The sequence below is a fragment of the Salvia miltiorrhiza genome, chromosome 3 (assembly GCF_028751815.1).
Source record: "Salvia miltiorrhiza cultivar Shanhuang (shh) chromosome 3, IMPLAD_Smil_shh, whole genome shotgun sequence".
In the NCBI taxonomy this organism is placed as follows: Eukaryota; Viridiplantae; Streptophyta; class Magnoliopsida; order Lamiales; family Lamiaceae; genus Salvia; species Salvia miltiorrhiza.
In genome coordinates, this window is record NC_080389.1 from 63,823,796 (window position 1) to 63,839,385 (window position 15,590).

General features: G+C 37.8%; 4 protein-coding genes across 6 annotated transcripts; 1 reads left to right on the forward strand and 3 right to left on the reverse strand.

Annotated features, from left to right (window-relative positions):
* Positions 1–245: 245 nt before the first annotated feature.
* LOC131015421 (protein VACUOLELESS GAMETOPHYTES-like) lies at positions 246–1,239 on the reverse strand. Its single transcript, XM_057943808.1, has one exon. It carries the CDS (start codon positions 1,181–1,183, stop codon positions 263–265), a length of 921 nt encoding a protein of 306 aa, XP_057799791.1. The 5' UTR covers positions 1,184–1,239; the 3' UTR covers positions 246–262.
* A 1,648-nt stretch (positions 1,240–2,887) lies between these two features.
* LOC131015374 (UDP-sulfoquinovose synthase, chloroplastic) lies at positions 2,888–12,761 on the forward strand. Of its 2 annotated transcripts, none has more exons than XM_057943754.1 (3): positions 2,888–2,972; positions 10,649–11,726; positions 12,191–12,761. In XM_057943754.1, the coding sequence occupies exons 2-3, from the start codon at positions 10,683–10,685 to the stop codon at positions 12,590–12,592; spliced, it is 1,446 nt and encodes a 481-aa protein (XP_057799737.1). In that variant the 5' UTR covers positions 2,888–2,972; positions 10,649–10,682; the 3' UTR covers positions 12,593–12,761. The 2 variants fall into 2 exon arrangements, with proteins under 2 accessions (XP_057799737.1, XP_057799736.1); XM_057943753.1 differs by lacking the exon at positions 2,888–2,972 and adding an exon at positions 9,016–9,168.
* On the reverse strand, positions 5,358–7,653 carry LOC131019173 (uncharacterized). The gene is made up of 2 exons (XM_057947858.1): positions 6,766–7,653; positions 5,358–6,450 (listed from the first exon to the last, which is right to left on the reverse strand). Exons 1-2 carry the CDS (start codon positions 7,596–7,598, stop codon positions 5,358–5,360), a joined length of 1,926 nt encoding a protein of 641 aa, XP_057803841.1. The 5' UTR covers positions 7,599–7,653.
* Positions 12,698–15,043, reverse strand: LOC131015419 (putative uncharacterized protein YDL057W). Of its 2 annotated transcripts, none has more exons than XM_057943806.1 (7): positions 14,806–15,043; positions 13,978–14,093; positions 13,793–13,875; positions 13,592–13,713; positions 13,275–13,439; positions 13,097–13,190; positions 12,698–13,006 (listed from the first exon to the last, which is right to left on the reverse strand). In XM_057943806.1, exons 1-7 carry the CDS (start codon positions 14,924–14,926, stop codon positions 12,790–12,792), a joined length of 918 nt encoding a protein of 305 aa, XP_057799789.1. In that variant the 5' UTR covers positions 14,927–15,043; the 3' UTR covers positions 12,698–12,789. The 2 variants fall into 2 exon arrangements, with proteins under 2 accessions (XP_057799789.1, XP_057799787.1); XM_057943804.1 differs by having other exon boundaries at positions 13,978–14,096.
* Positions 15,044–15,590: the final 547 nt, after the last annotated feature.

Genomic DNA, 15,590 nt, shown 5'->3' on the forward strand with positions numbered 1-15,590 from the left:
AACCTCCAATTAGCTCCTCACCCACATCACTTATTGGGAACTCCATAATCCCTTTCTCATTTCTTCTACAACCAACAAAAACACTAATTAACAAATATTTATGATGATGATTAAGGGGGTGTTTGACTGAACTTATAAGTTCCTTAAAACAACTCATAAGTTTCTCACCCTTACTTGAGTTTTATAAGCAATAATTTATCTTCAATTTTCTCATTCTAATAAGAATTTTCTTATAAGCTCAATTATGAAATACTTTGACAATTTATAAGCTTTTGAAAAAAAAATTATAAGTTATTCTTTTTAAACTCTGTGAAATAAGCTTCGCCAAACACCGTCTAAATAATGACACAAGAATATTTATCACAACGTACCTAGTAGGGTTGAAGGCGCACTTGAGATGGACAACATAGCTGCACAACTCACAATGATATATCCAATATTTAGATGGTAAATATTTGCCACACACATCACATTTCAAGTTCCATTTCATATATCGAGGTGGGACATGAAAAGAGAGAGAGAGGGAGTGAGAGTGGTACTCGCTTTCGATGGTTTGAGGCAACGATGCGCAACTCTCGTGGATCCAATACTGACAATTAGGTTTGCAGCACATGTAGGACTTCCCCCCGCGTGTGATGCCGCAAGCATCGCACTTGAAGCGACAACTCCTCCTCACCAACTTCAATCCATGGTTGGGGTGACTCGGATGATCTATGGTGCGATGTTGCTCGTCGTCATCATCATCGGCTGCATCGTACATCATGTCACTACCCTGCGCGCATCTCATGTGCATCCACAACCTACATTCTGCCTTCATACAGTTGTAGAAAATTCTCCCCTCCGTGTTGATAAGAGAACTTTCGCAGATTGCACACAACTTTCCTGTGAGTGTTCCGTCATCGTAGTCATCAAAGCTGAATACATGTTGAGTGAGTATGTGTTGTGGGTGCATTGCGTGTCTAATCTTCCTCGGCATTCCCAAACATTCTTCATCTAATACGATATCAACCGGCCAACATCTACATGCATAAACTTTCTCTCCTCCACTAAAAGGCCTTCCACAGCCAAAACATCCTTCTCCTATACGAGGTTCCCCCAGAGTAAGACGATGCTCGTGGCTCCAATGATGAACAACCTTTGTCTCCTCCTCCTCTTCCTCTATCTTATTTCCTTTCCCACTCATTGTATATATACGTGTGTGTGTGATTTTTTTTTCCTTCTCAACTACAACCGATTGTGTCTGTGGGTGGTGGATGTCGATGGAGCTTTCAGCTTTGGAAACATTTAACAGACGTAGAATGGAATCATGCAAAACTTCCCATCTCAGCAAAGAATAATGCATCATAATAACAAAGTATACTTCACTCAAAGAACCTACTTTTCTTTTTCTTCTTCCTATTTTTGTCTTGATATAATTTTTTTATACTCATGCATAGAGTTGTCTTAACAAAATATATATATATATATATATATATATATATAGGGTTAGGTTATATTGAGAAGCTCAAATGTGTTGAGAAGTTGAGAAGCAATTTAATAGATGAACATGCCAATTAGTTTTTATGAACACGAGTTTGATCTGGGGTTCGATCATTGGCGGTGACGTATTTTTTAACAAATTAAATAGATTCGTATGTTCGTCAGTTGTATTTGGTATGTTCAAAGAATTTATTTATATAGTGTCTAATTACCATGTTCATCAAAATGTACTAACATGTTCATCTATTACATTGCTTCTCAACTTCTCAATACATTTGAGCTTCTCAATTGAACCAATTCCTATATATATATATATATATATACAAAAAATAATGCAACTTAGACTAGTAGGAAATAATACCATCCTTTTAGGTCAGGTCCAACCATTTTTGATAAATTATATGTGTGTGTGTGACTTTTTTCCTTCTAAACTACAACTGATTGTGTCTGTGGGTGGTGGATGTGGATGGAGCTTTGAACTTTGTTAAATGACATAGAATGGAATCATACAAAACTTCCCATCTCAGCAAAGAATAATGCATCATAATAACAAAGCATACTTCACTCAAAGAATCTACTTTTTTTTTTCTTCTTCCTATTTTTGTCTTGATATAATTTTTTTATACTCATGCATAGAGTTGTCTTAACAATATATATATATACACACACACACAAAAAAAAAATAATGCAGCTTAGACTAGTCGGAAATAATACCATCCTTTTAGATCAGGTCCAACCATTTTTTATAGCTATTTACTCGTGCGATCTTGATGAATATATTTGTCTTAATATCAAGTGGGGTATTCTTGTTGAATTTTTAAGTGTCTTATGTCCACGTCGGGTGTGTATCAACATTAATCACGTGACCGTAGGCTCAAAATATTTCCTTTTCTTTTTCTTTACAAATTTCTATTTCTCATTTTTCTTTCTTGTGGTTATGTATTATTCTTTTGAAGGAGTATTTTCTAATCAATTGATTTAAATAATTGCAAATGCAAGTATTTAATTTTTTTAGGGTATTTACTATTGAAATATTTATTTTTAATGCAAAATAAAATATTTATTTATTTTAAGAAATCATAATCGATGCATTTCGGCATACACATGGCATCTCAACCTGAAATTTATTGATTAAATTCGAATCCATAATCTTTTATTGAACAAATAGTAAGATTTAGAGGAGAAATAACTAAAGTTGTGTCCAAGAAAATTAGAAATCCTACAAAAATAATTATGATACTAAATTCTACTACAAAATGGACCAGGGAAAAAAATAAATAGACTAATAAACAATTAAATGGGCCTAACTCAGGTCCAAAATAATGGCCCATTTTCTGCAAAAATCTTGAAAAAAAGAAGAATATCCATTTTGATTTCTCCTTTTAGGCTACTGAAGCTCGAACTCATATAAAAAAGTACTCCAGCTATTAATCATTCAATTAATCAAGATAGGAAATACTATTTTGATCATCATTCATCATCGTCATATAGAGGTAGACCCTTTTCTTCAATCTGTGTGTGTGTGTGTTTTTGTCGCATTTTTTTGCTGGGTTTTACTTCAATTACTCAAAGTTTGAGTCTTGATTATCAACTCTGTGTGTGTGTGTGTGTTTTCCTTAATTTTGGATTCCCATTGTTCAGTTTTCTGGTATGGTTGTTCTTCTTCCTCCATTTTTTAATTTTCTTGAAAACATTGTAAGTTTATGTTCTTCCAAATAGGTGGTCGCGCTAGCAGAATAATTCTACCCTAATTAAATGTTAGATCTACTACTATGGCTGTAGACCTTGGTAGCAGAATCTGGCGCTGCTCTTCTTCTCCATCATCTCACTTTTACTAATCAAATCTTTAAACATGTGGGCCATAACTTTATCTCATTAATTTAACTCACCTCTACTCCTTTGGAGAACTAATCAATTCCAGTCATCGGGCAAAAAGGTGGTATCAACTCCATAACATAAACATAGTTAGATTACATAGAATTGTACATGAACTTTAATTTTTATATCACAGTATAACTTTCAAAATTTAGTCCAATTTCTTTTTTTGTTGTTGTTGTTTCAAAATTGCTTTATGCCGTTGATATTGAGAGCTACTGAAAGTGGACTATTTTGCTGATTTTTGGGAACATATTATATTAAATGACGAGTGATTTCAATTGGGGGTTATGGTTTGGTATTTTCTAGAGCAGCAATAGTTCAAGATAAGTTCATAATTTTGATTAATAGCAACTTTTTTTCTTGATTTTCCCCTCCTTTTCCTGTCTAATTCAGCCCCTGCATAAGGCCTAATCCCTGCAAATTGTAGCAGTTTTCGTATAGGTCGTGTCTCCAAATCTCGAACGCCAAAATGTAGTTCGTATTAGGATTCGAAAGGCTCGTTTCTTGATCTCTAGATAGTAACTGATTGTTGGCTGAGTATGTTTAAATGCTCCTTTTGTGTTGATGTTGTGTATACATCTAAGCACACCTTGTTTTGATGCTAATTCGTTGCTTTACATACGAGATATCCAGGTATAGATGCGACCGTAACTCTAATTGTTGGCTGAGTGTGTCTAGTTCTATGCTCCCTTTTATGTTGTTGTTGTATATAAATCTAAGCTTGCCTCGTTTGATGCTAACTCGTTGCTCTACATTAAACCTCTCCTCGGGCAGCAGGTCGTGCAGCAAGCCTTCGACCCATCTTACACCCTCTGCATCTGTGAGTTTACGGATTTCTGGATCACCGTTCCGAAGGATTCCTCTCAAGGTCGATAAAAGGTTGCAGAGATGCCGGACTGTCTATGCAATGGCTGTTTCGATGGGTCAAGAAACGAGGGTTCAGCCCGGATCAGGGTCCGATCACAGCTGTAACGAAGCTTCCTCGCCAAAGAAGGTCATGGTGATCGGTGGTGATGGCTATTGTGGTTGGGCTACTTCGTTGCATCTCTCGACCAAGAACTACGAGGTTGCTGTTGTTGACAATCTCGTCCTCAATAAATAAAGAATTGAGATCACCTCAATAAATAATTGCAAATGCAAGTATTTAATTTTTTTAGGGTATTTTCTATTGAGATATTTGTTTTTGATGCTGAATAAAATGTTTATCTATTTTAAGAAATCATAATCGATGCATTTCAGCACACACATGGTATCTCAACCTAAGATTTATTGATTAAATTCGAATCCATAATCTTTTATTGCACAAATAATAAGATTTAGAGGAGAAATAACTAAATTTTTGTCCAAGAAAATTAGAAATCCTACAAAAATAATTATGATATTAAATTCTACTACAAAACGGGCCATGAAATAATACAATATAGACTAATAAACAATTAAATGGGTCTAACTTAGGTCCAAAATAATGGCCCATTTAGTAGTAATCAATGGGCCAGTTTTGCTCTTGAATTCAGCTTGATCAGTCAAATCCAAATATTGCTGGAGAAAATAGTAAAAAAAAATACTTATATATATAATATAAGTATATTTTTACCCGTTAAATAGTTTCAATCTTTTTACCCGTTATTATTTTTATAGTAAGTGTTAATTACAGTTAGTTATTTCTTAACTTTCCATGCCAATTGAACTTTGATCAAATAGTTTTTTTTTCATTTTTTTTTCTTCATATTATTAGTTAGTTTTTGTTTTTGCTATCTTATATAAAATGTCTAATATATGGGCTTTGTATAAATGCAGACATTAGAAACAGGAACTGGACAAAAGGCATCACAAACACCCAAACATAGTATCAAATTGATCAAACAAACATAAAACAAACAAACAAAAAACACTCCAACGTTGAGAAATAAAAGCGGTGAGAGAAAAACATAAGCAAAAGCAATACAAGAAGAAAGAGGTAAATATATAAAACGTCACTCGACGGCCTTCATGTCTCCCTTTCAGAGCATTTTTATACCGCAGTCGTATAAACAAATGCAGAAGTTGCATGATGCACACTCAAATCCTCGCTCTTCATACTTATCCTGATGACAAAGATCGCAACGGCGTTTTGTGAGAAGTTGATCGGCGAGAGGGTGTGGTGGGTGAAGTGCCGCATCATTAATCACATACTCCTTTCCCAACTTGATGTTTCTATAGACACCGGATGTGGATTTCAAGCAGCGGGGATGGATGGATAGATCGCAGTGGCGGCAGTCATACATCCAGGTCTTAGGATTTGTTTCTGCGGTTTCACATGCATCGCAGTAGATTGATTCACCTTGATGGTACGTCAATAGCAGCGGGTGGTGCTTGTCCCATCTACGGCTGGTGATTGATGCTGGCAGCACAGCGCATCCAACGTCCACAATGAACTCACAGCTGCCACACACGTAACAGTAAGAATCGTATATGTAGCCACCACACATAGCATGACAGTAAAGTTCTGCCCCGCCTGGTTGAAAGTGGAGGGGATGTTGTGGGTGAGCCGTGTGATATATGGTGGCCGGCAGAGATGCGCACTTGATGTCTGCTCTGAATTTGCATTTTGTACAAGCGTAGAACAGTCCACTTGAGTCGAGATCACACACCCAGCACAACCACTCCTTGGATGGAAGTTCGTTAGGAGATTTGAGAATGAGGTGGTGACCAGATTGGTGGTGGAGTGGAATTGAGGGAAGGCGAGATGGCAAGTGGAAGCACGCCATGTGAAGATTGTAATTGCATCCACTGCTGCAACTCATATAGTAGTAATCTTTACTACTAGAAGAAGAAGATGATGATGGTCTCTGTTTCCGGCCGAATATAGGAGTAATGCACCCATCACATATTAATTGCGATTCTTGATCTTTCCCATCATCATCATCACTACTATTTTCTTCTTCTTCTTCTTCGGGAGATGATGACACTAATCTGAGTTTGTGATTATGGAACTTATAATCTTCATCATGATGAGGTATTGATATAGCTCCTCCTTCTCTCTTTACCAAACCTCCAATTAGCTCCTCACGACCCACATCACTTATTGGGAACTCCATAATCCCTTTCTCATTTCTTCTACAACCAACAATAACACTAATTAACAAATCTTTATGATGATGATGATGATTAAGGGGGTGTTTGACTGAACTTATAAGTTCCTTAAAACAACTCATAAGTTTCTCACCCTTACTTGAGTTTTATAAGCAATAATTTATCTTCAATTTTCTCATTCTAACAAGAATTTTCTTATAAGCTCAATTATGAAATACTTTGACAATTCATAAACTTTTGAAACATTTTTTATAAGCTATTCTTTTTAAACTCCGTGAAATAAGCTTCGCCAAACACCGTCTAAATAATGACACAAGAATATTGATCACAACGTACCTAGTGGCGTTGGAGGCGCAGTTGAGATGGACAACATAGCTGCAGCGCTCACAATGATATATCCAATATTTAAAAGGTAAATATTTTTTACACACATCACATTTCAAGTCCCTTCTCATATATGAAGGTGGGACATGAAAAGAGAGAGAGAGGGAGTGAGAGTGGTACTCGCTTTCGATGGTTTGAGGCAACGATGCGCAACTCTCGTGGATCCAATACTGACAATTAGCTTTGCAGCTCATGTAGGATTTCACCCCGCGTGTGATGCCGCAAGCATCGCACTTGAAGCGACAACTCCTCCTCACCAACTTCAATCCATGGTTGGGGTGACTCCGATGATCTATGGTGCGATGTTGCTCGTCATCGTCATCATCATCATCATCGGCTGCATCGTACATCATGTCACTACCCTGCGCGCATCTCATGTGCATCCACAACCTACATTCTGCCCTCGTACATTTGTAGAATATGCTCCCCTTCGTGTTGGTATAAACCCTTCGGCGGTTGATAAGAGAACTTTCGCAGATTGCACACAGCTTTCCTGTGAGCGTTCCGTCATCAACGCTGAATACATGTTGAGTGAGTATGTGTTGTGGGTGCATTGCGTGTCTAATCTTCCTCGGCATTCCCAAACATTCTTCATCTAATACGATACCATACAAACATCTGCATGCATAAGCTTTCTCTCCTCCATTAAAAGGCCTTCCACAGCCAAAACATCTTTCTCCTATACGAGGTTCCCCCAGAGTAAGACGATGCTCATGGCTCCAATGATGAACAACCTTCGTCTCCTCCTCCTCCACTTCCTCTACCTTATTTTCTTTCCCACTCATTGTATATGTGTGTGTGTGATTTTTTTCCTTCTCAACTACAACTGATGATGGTGTCTGTGAGTGGTGGATGTCGATGGAGCTTTCAACTTTGGAAACATTTAACAGACATAGGATGGAATCATGCAAAACTTCCCATCTCAGCAAAGAATAATGCATCATAATAACAAAGTATACTTCACTCAAAGAACCTACTTTTCTTTTTCTTCTTCCTATTTTTGTCTTGATATAATTTTTTTATACTCATGCATAGAGTTGTCTTAACAAATATATATATATATATATACACACAAAAAATAATGCAACTTAGATTAGTAGGAAATAATACCATCCTTCTAGGCCAGGTCCAACCATATTTGATAAATTATATGTGTGTGTGTGATTTTTTTCCTTCTAAACTGCAACTGATTGTGTCTGTGGGTAGTGGATGTGGATGGAGCTTTAAACTTTGTTAAATGACATAGAATGGAATCATACGAAACTCCCATCTCAGCAAAGAATAATGCATAATAATAACAAAGTATACTTCACTCAAAGAATCTACTTTTTTCTCTTCTTCCTATTTTGGTCTTGATATAATTTTTTTATACTCATGCATAGAGTTGTCTTAACAAATATAAATATATATATATATATATATACACACACACACAAAAAATAATGCAGCTTAGACTAGTCGGAAATAATACCATCCTTTTAGGTCAGGTCCAACCATTTTTGATAGCTCTTTACTCGTGAGATCTTGATGAATATATTTGTCTTGATATCAAGTGGGGTATTCTTGTTGAATTTTTTAAGTGTCTTATGTCCACGTCGGGTGTGTATTGACATTAATAGCGTGACCGTAAGCTCAAAATATCTCATTTCCTTTTCTTTTTCTTTTTTTTTCTTTACAAATTTTTATTTCTCATTTTTCCTTCTTGTGGTTATGTATTATTCTTTTGAAGTATTTTCTAATCAATTGATTTAAATAATTGCAAATGCAAGTATTTAATTTTTTTAGGGTATTTACTATTGAGATATTTATTTTTGATGCAGAATAAAATATTTATTTATTTTAAGAAATCATAATCGATGCATTTCGGCATACACATGGTATCTCAACCTAAAATTTATTGATTAAACTCGAGTCCATAATCTTTTATTGAACAAATAATAAGATTTAGAGGAGAAATAACTAAATTTGTGTCCAAGAAAATTAGAAATCCTACAAAAATAATTGTGATATGAAATTCTACTACAAAACGGGCCAGGGAATAAAATAAATGGACTAATAAGCAATTAAATGGGCCTAACTCAGGTCCAAAATAATGGCCCATTTAGTAGTAATCAATGGGCTACAAAAATTTCTAGCCCAAATATTTAATGCCATTTTGGGGCCATCTTAGAATATATAATAATACGGGAGGGTTTTCTGCAAAAATCTTGAAAAAAAGAAGAATATCCATTTTGATTTCTCCTTTTATGCTACTGAAGCTCGAACTCATATAAAAAAGTACTCCAGCTATTAATCATTCAATTAATCAAGATAGGGAATACTATTTTGATCATCATTCAACACCGTCATATAAAGGTAGAGACCCTTTTCTTCAATCTCTGTGTGTGTGTGTTTTTGTCGCATTTGTTTGCTGGGTTTTACTTCAATTACTCACAAAGTTTGAGTCTTGATTAAGATGGAGCTTGGAATTGATTGATTATCAACTCTGTGTGTATGCGTGTGTGTGTGTGTGTGTGTGTGTGTGTATTTTCCTTAATTTTAGCTTCCCATTGTTCAGTTTTCTGGTATGTGTGAAATTGGATAACGATGATATTAATGCTGCAAAGAAAGCTTTTTTTTATTTTCAAAAAATAAATTTGTTTCTTGAATTTGCATATACTTGTATATGTAAGCTGGAAATTTACTCCAATTTCTTTTTTTGTTGTTGTTTCAAAATTGCTTTATGTCGTTGATATTGAGAGCTGTAGAATCCATGTCTTCCCCTGTGGCTTTGTTGCTTGAGTTCTCTTCAGCCTTCAATATAGAGCCATTTGTTGTCCTTGTCTCATTGATAAGAAGAGCTTCACTCAGTTGTGACTCAACGCTCTTTAGTTTGGCCTACACAGAGGCAACAAACATAATCAAAATTAAAGACCCATAAATTCAGCTTTTAGGCAGCATGTGATTCATTTCTTCATAAATTTCAATATAAATCACAGAACAAAATTGCTTTTAGGCAGCATGTGATTCATTTCTTCATAAATTGAGGGCGTGATATCAATATAAATCACAGAACATAAAGCTGGCAAAGTTATGCACTTCTTAACATGAACACAAATTTCAGAATATTTGGCACATAATGCAACTATCTGGCAACCATACCTCAAAAACCCATTTAACAGTTCACTGTATCATCCCACAAATTATGTTTCGTTCACTTAATTAGGATGTGTGATAAGTGCTAGTTCAAGGGCCTGCGAGCACTATAAGCATTCAATATGTACCATTTTTGTAGGTGAATGCTTTTCTTGAATTGAGCTTGAAAGCTTTTACCTTTTGTCAGATAACCAGAATGCTTATTTTTGGGAACATATTATATTAAATGATGAATGATTTCAATTGGGGGTTAGGGTTTGGTATTTTCTAGAGCAGCAATAGTTCAAGATAGGTTCATAATTTTGATTAATGGCAACTTTTTTTCTTGATTTTCTCCTCCTTTTCCTGCAAATTGTAGCAGTTTTCGTATAGGTCGTGTCTCCAAATCTCGAACGCCAAAATGTAGTTCGTATTAGGATTCGAAAGGCTCGTTTCTTGATCTCTAGATAGTAACTGAATGTTGGCTGAGTATGTTTAAATGCTCCTTTTGTGTTGATGTTGTGTATAAATCTAAGCACACCTTGTTTTGATGCTAATTCGTTGCTTTACATACGAGATATCCAGGTATAGATGCGACCGTAGCTCTAATTGTTGGCTGAGTGTGTCTAATTCTATGCTCCCTTTTATGTTGTTGTTGTATATAAATCTAAGCTTGCCTCGTTTGATGCTAACTCGTTGCTCTACATTATGCGATACCCAGGTATAGATACGGTTTTGGTCGAAGCTAGCATCGTATGGCGCATGCTGCTTTGGTGTCTTGTTCTTTAAACCTCTCCTTGGGCAGCAGGTCGTGCAGCAAGCCTTCGACCCATCTTACACCCTCTGTGTCTGTGAGTTTACGGATTTCTGGATCACCGTTCCAAAGGATTCCTCTCAAGGTCGATAAAAGGTTGCAGAGATGCCGGACTGTCTATGCTATGGCTGTTTCAATGGGTCAAGAAACGAGGGTTCAGCCTGGATCAGGGTCCGATCACAGCTCTAACGAAGCTTCCTCGCCAAAGAAGGTCATGGTGATCGGTGGTGATGGCTATTGTGGTTGGGCTACTTCGTTGCATCTCTCGAACAAGAACTACGAGGTTGCTGTTGTTGACAATCTTGTCCGTAGGAGTTTCGACCACCAGCTAGGTCTTGATTCCCTCACTCCCATCGCGTCCATCCACAACCGGATCAGGCGTTGGAAGTCCCTCACGGGTAAAGATATCGGGCTCTACGTTGGAGACATATGCGACTTTGAGTTCTTGTCGGAGGCCTTCAAGTCGTTCGAGCCCGATGCCGTCGTCCACTTCGGGGAACAGAGGTCCGCTCCGTACTCCATGATTGATCGGTCGAGGGCCGTGTACACGCAACACAACAACGTGATAGGCACCCTCAACGTTCTCTTCGCCATAAAGGAATTCGGGGAGGATTGTCATCTTGTGAAGCTCGGGACCATGGGAGAGTATGGAACCCCGAACATAGACATCGAGGAGGGATTCATCACGATCACTCACAACGGGAGGACCGACACTTTGCCCTACCCGAAGCAGGCTAGCTCCTTCTACCATCTCAGCAAGGTGCACGACTCCCACAACATCGCATTTACTTGCAAGGCTTGGGGGATCAGAGCCACAGACCTGAACCAGGGCGTCGTCTACGGAGTGAAAACCAACGAAACGGCCATGCACGAGGAACTGTACAATAGGCTGGATTATGACGCAGTGTTTGGAACCGCGTTGAACCGGTTCTGCATTCAGGCTGCAGTTGGTCATCCGCTCACCGTCTATGGCAAAGGAGGGCAGGTAAAAATTTCACCTATATATAGCTCCTGAGTTTGGTTTGGTTTCGTTCGTGTTCATGTTTGTGTTTCTCTTTGTTGTTCTCGTTTGTTAAGAGGTCGCTCGTTTCATGTTATTCGGATAAGTGAACACGAATGCTCGGGTCACGAGCAAGTCATGTATCACTCCACACATCGAAGGTTTCAATAGGATTTAGAGTTTAGGGCTTACATAAACGGCCACATATATCGTATATTGATATGTTTCATTGATACGAAACCATAGTTTGCATTCGTATTAATGAAATCATGGCACCCTTTCGCCCGAATTTTATGCTTACGGAACATGACAACGCGTTGCACTGCTTGTTTTTGCTTGATCGCAACGCGTTGTTTTGGCTTTGATGCTTCTTGATGACAATGTGTTGTGGTTCTTATTGCTTATTTTTGTTTCTCCATGCTGATTTTCGTTCAATCTGCGACGAACAGACCCGAGGATATCTCGACATCCGGGACACGGTCCAATGTGTCGAGCTCGCCATAGCAAACCCAGCCCAAAGGGGTGAGTTCCGCGTCTTCAACCAGTTCACGGAGCAGTTCTCGGTGAACGAGCTCGCCGCCCTCGTCACGAGAGCCGGTAAGAAGCTCGGCCTCGACGTTCGTACGGTGTCCGTGCCCAACCCTAGAGTGGAGGCGGAGGAGCATTACTACAACGCCAAGCACACGAAGCTCGCGGAATTGGGACTCCAGCCCCATCTCCTGTCGGACTCTCTCCTCGACTCGTTGCTTAATTTCGCGGTCCAATACAAGGATCGCGTCGATCCCAAGCAGATAATGCCGAGCGTCTCGTGGAGGAAAACCGGAGCTAAGCCGAAGACTGTCCCCGCTTAGTCGAAATTTCTCTGTTTCCCTTGTAGGTGTAGGAACTGTTGTATCTTTAACTGTAGACATTATCATATATATCAAAAGGCTATTTAACATTCAATGTTAACACGATTGAGGAAATTATCAACTTTATTATTTCAAGAAATTGTATGAATAGATTGTTTGAAACATCAAATTTTGTAATGTTACATATATGCAGAGAATTAGAGCCGGGGAGTCGGACGCGCGGCCGCCTCGTTTTTACGCAGACGCGTCGACACGAAACGCAACACGACGTCGTTGAGCAGAGCTTGATGCTTGGTGAACTCATGATCAGCTCCTTCGACTATACATAGATCGTGATTTCGGATGTTCTTGTCGAATTCCGTTGCGTCGTCTACCGGAACCATCTCGTCTAACGTGCCGTGAACCGTTAGAACGCTGTAAACATATTGCAAATTCAGATAAATGTCGTGTTATTCCCAGCAACGATTAACCCTAAAAAAAATAACACGTCGATGGCTTCCGAACCTGCAGTTCGGAGGGATGGATCGACACGCAGCACGAGGGTCCGTCTCCAGGCGGTCCTTCAAGCTCGCCTCCGTCACCCGATACTCAGTTTTCCCTGCAGCATGCGTATAAATACACAAACATAGCCCAACAAGCGAAACAACATACGACAGGAAACAATTCAAACACACATTACTACCTCTTCTATTTCTCACGTCGATGAATCCGTATTGCTTGATCTTCTCTTGGAAGTCTTTCCCCAGGCGGCCCTCGATGCCTCGCCTCAGATCAAAGCGGCCGGCTATGTTGACGACTGTTTGAACGTCGTTGTACTTTGAGGCGTACAAGAGAACGACATTCCCTCCTACATCAAAGGCAGTTTTAGATTTGCTAGAAAATCTCGTTCATCGATAAATTAAGACAATCAAGATTACGTTTCATGGCATCCTAGAGCTCGATTATGAGAAGCTACAACATAAGATCCAAGATCGTACGAGCCACTGCAGCTACGGATACCTTTACTATGGCCAACAACGGCCACTATGCAACGTTGGTTAGCCTTGAAGTGCTCGACTACAGCACGTAGATCTTCAGCCTCTCTACGGTAATTGCCATATTGAAACGAACCTTCGCTTTCCCTAAATGGCGTAGAGATAAATGTGAACACGACACGAAAGAGGTTAAGCCCTAAGCCATAGTTTTCGAGCATTTACTTACCCGTTGCCAGCAAAATCAAAGCGGAAGGCGCTGATTCCCTCCCTCTCGAAGGCGAGAGCAAGGTTCGCCATGGGAATGCGATCCTGCAGTTGGTAGAGAGAAACAAAACCAAACTAGAAATAAGGAAACTGGAAAAAAGTTTTATGTTCTAATATGATCCGAGAATCGGTTGCAAGATCATGCACCTTTGTGGACCGGAATCCATGGCATATAACTACGAGCTCACTCGACCCCGTTTCGTGCAGTATCCCGACTAGCTTCTCGCCATAGCTGTTCTCTATAAACACTTTCTTGCTCTCCACTACTAGTAACAGATGATATGAGAGAGAGAGAGATAGCCATAATAAGTACTTGAAATAACAATACTCAAGCATAACAACTAATCAAAGAACTCTCAGTTGGAGAGAAATCAAATAACAATACTCAAGAATAAGAACTCCCTCTCTCTCTCTCTCTCTCTCTCTCTCTCTCTCACACACACACACACACACACACAGCAATAACAAGTACTGGAAATAACAACTAATCAAAGAATTTCCAGTGGTAGAGAATCACACACACTCACACACACACACAGCAACAACAAGAATTGGAAATAACAATACTCGAAAATTAATTAAACTAATCAAAGAACACCAGTTCCCCCAATTCCCAACTAAAAATTTAAAGCTAAAACATCAATAACAGATTTCAAAAATTAAAACAAAAACACACAGAAACCAGATTATCATAACTGATCAATGCTCACCTCTTTCAATAAGCAATTTACGGAATCACGGAGTAAACAATAAGACCGCATATATAAAAAATAAAAATTCAATCTTTGAGCCAGAATTAATGAAGGAGCTTTTGTTCATCAAAATAGAGACACTAAAGGGCCTCCTTCTCCTGCTACTTTTGCTGTGACATTCAATTTTCTGAAATATTATTGAACTAATTAAATTCCACAATTTCATATACTTATTAAGTAAATTAAAACCCTTCTTGTGTTTTCTGCTGCAGAAAATACTAACCTGGAGATTTGGGGTGTTGATTCTGTTGGCTTTCCGGCATCGGAGATTCGGAATCAGGAGATGAATTTCTGTTATCGCGTTTTGCGCCACCACGCTTCTCGTCGCAATTAATTATCGTCATTTGTCAAGGGAAATTAATGAATGAAGTAGGATTTTTCTTCTTCTTTTTAGACAGCATTTATTATGAAATTAACTCTTCATGAAGTAGCTGATATGTTCATGGAAAAACACTTCTGATTATATTTTTGCTAATATGTTTTCCTTGCTCATTTTATTAATTAATGCAAAAAAAAAATAATAATTCTCACTTCATCTCATTTTAATAGTCCAGATTGCTTTTTTTCATACGTATTAAAATCATACAATTAATGTAATTTGAAAAATATAATTTATACGTAATTTTCTTATTTTACCCTTGTTTATTGTTCTATATATTATTTTCACACATTAAATAAGATTATTTCAGTAAAAAAAATATGAATACAATTTAAATATAAAAAGTACATTACATCTTGAGACATCCCAAAAAGGAATAAGGAATTATGAAATTGGAACAGAGAGAGTACTAATCGTTATATGTAATTAAATTCTAATTATGATAATAAATTATAACTAGAGATAAATAAATTATTAATTAAAAATTACTAGCGTCTAATTAATAATTGCAAAATTTTGTGGTGATGCAAAAGAAATTTCCAATACATTCTATAATTAGGAATTAGTATTTTCTCACTAATACATTATTCTTCTTCGAGACATGATGTTAACCTTCTCAACACCACAAC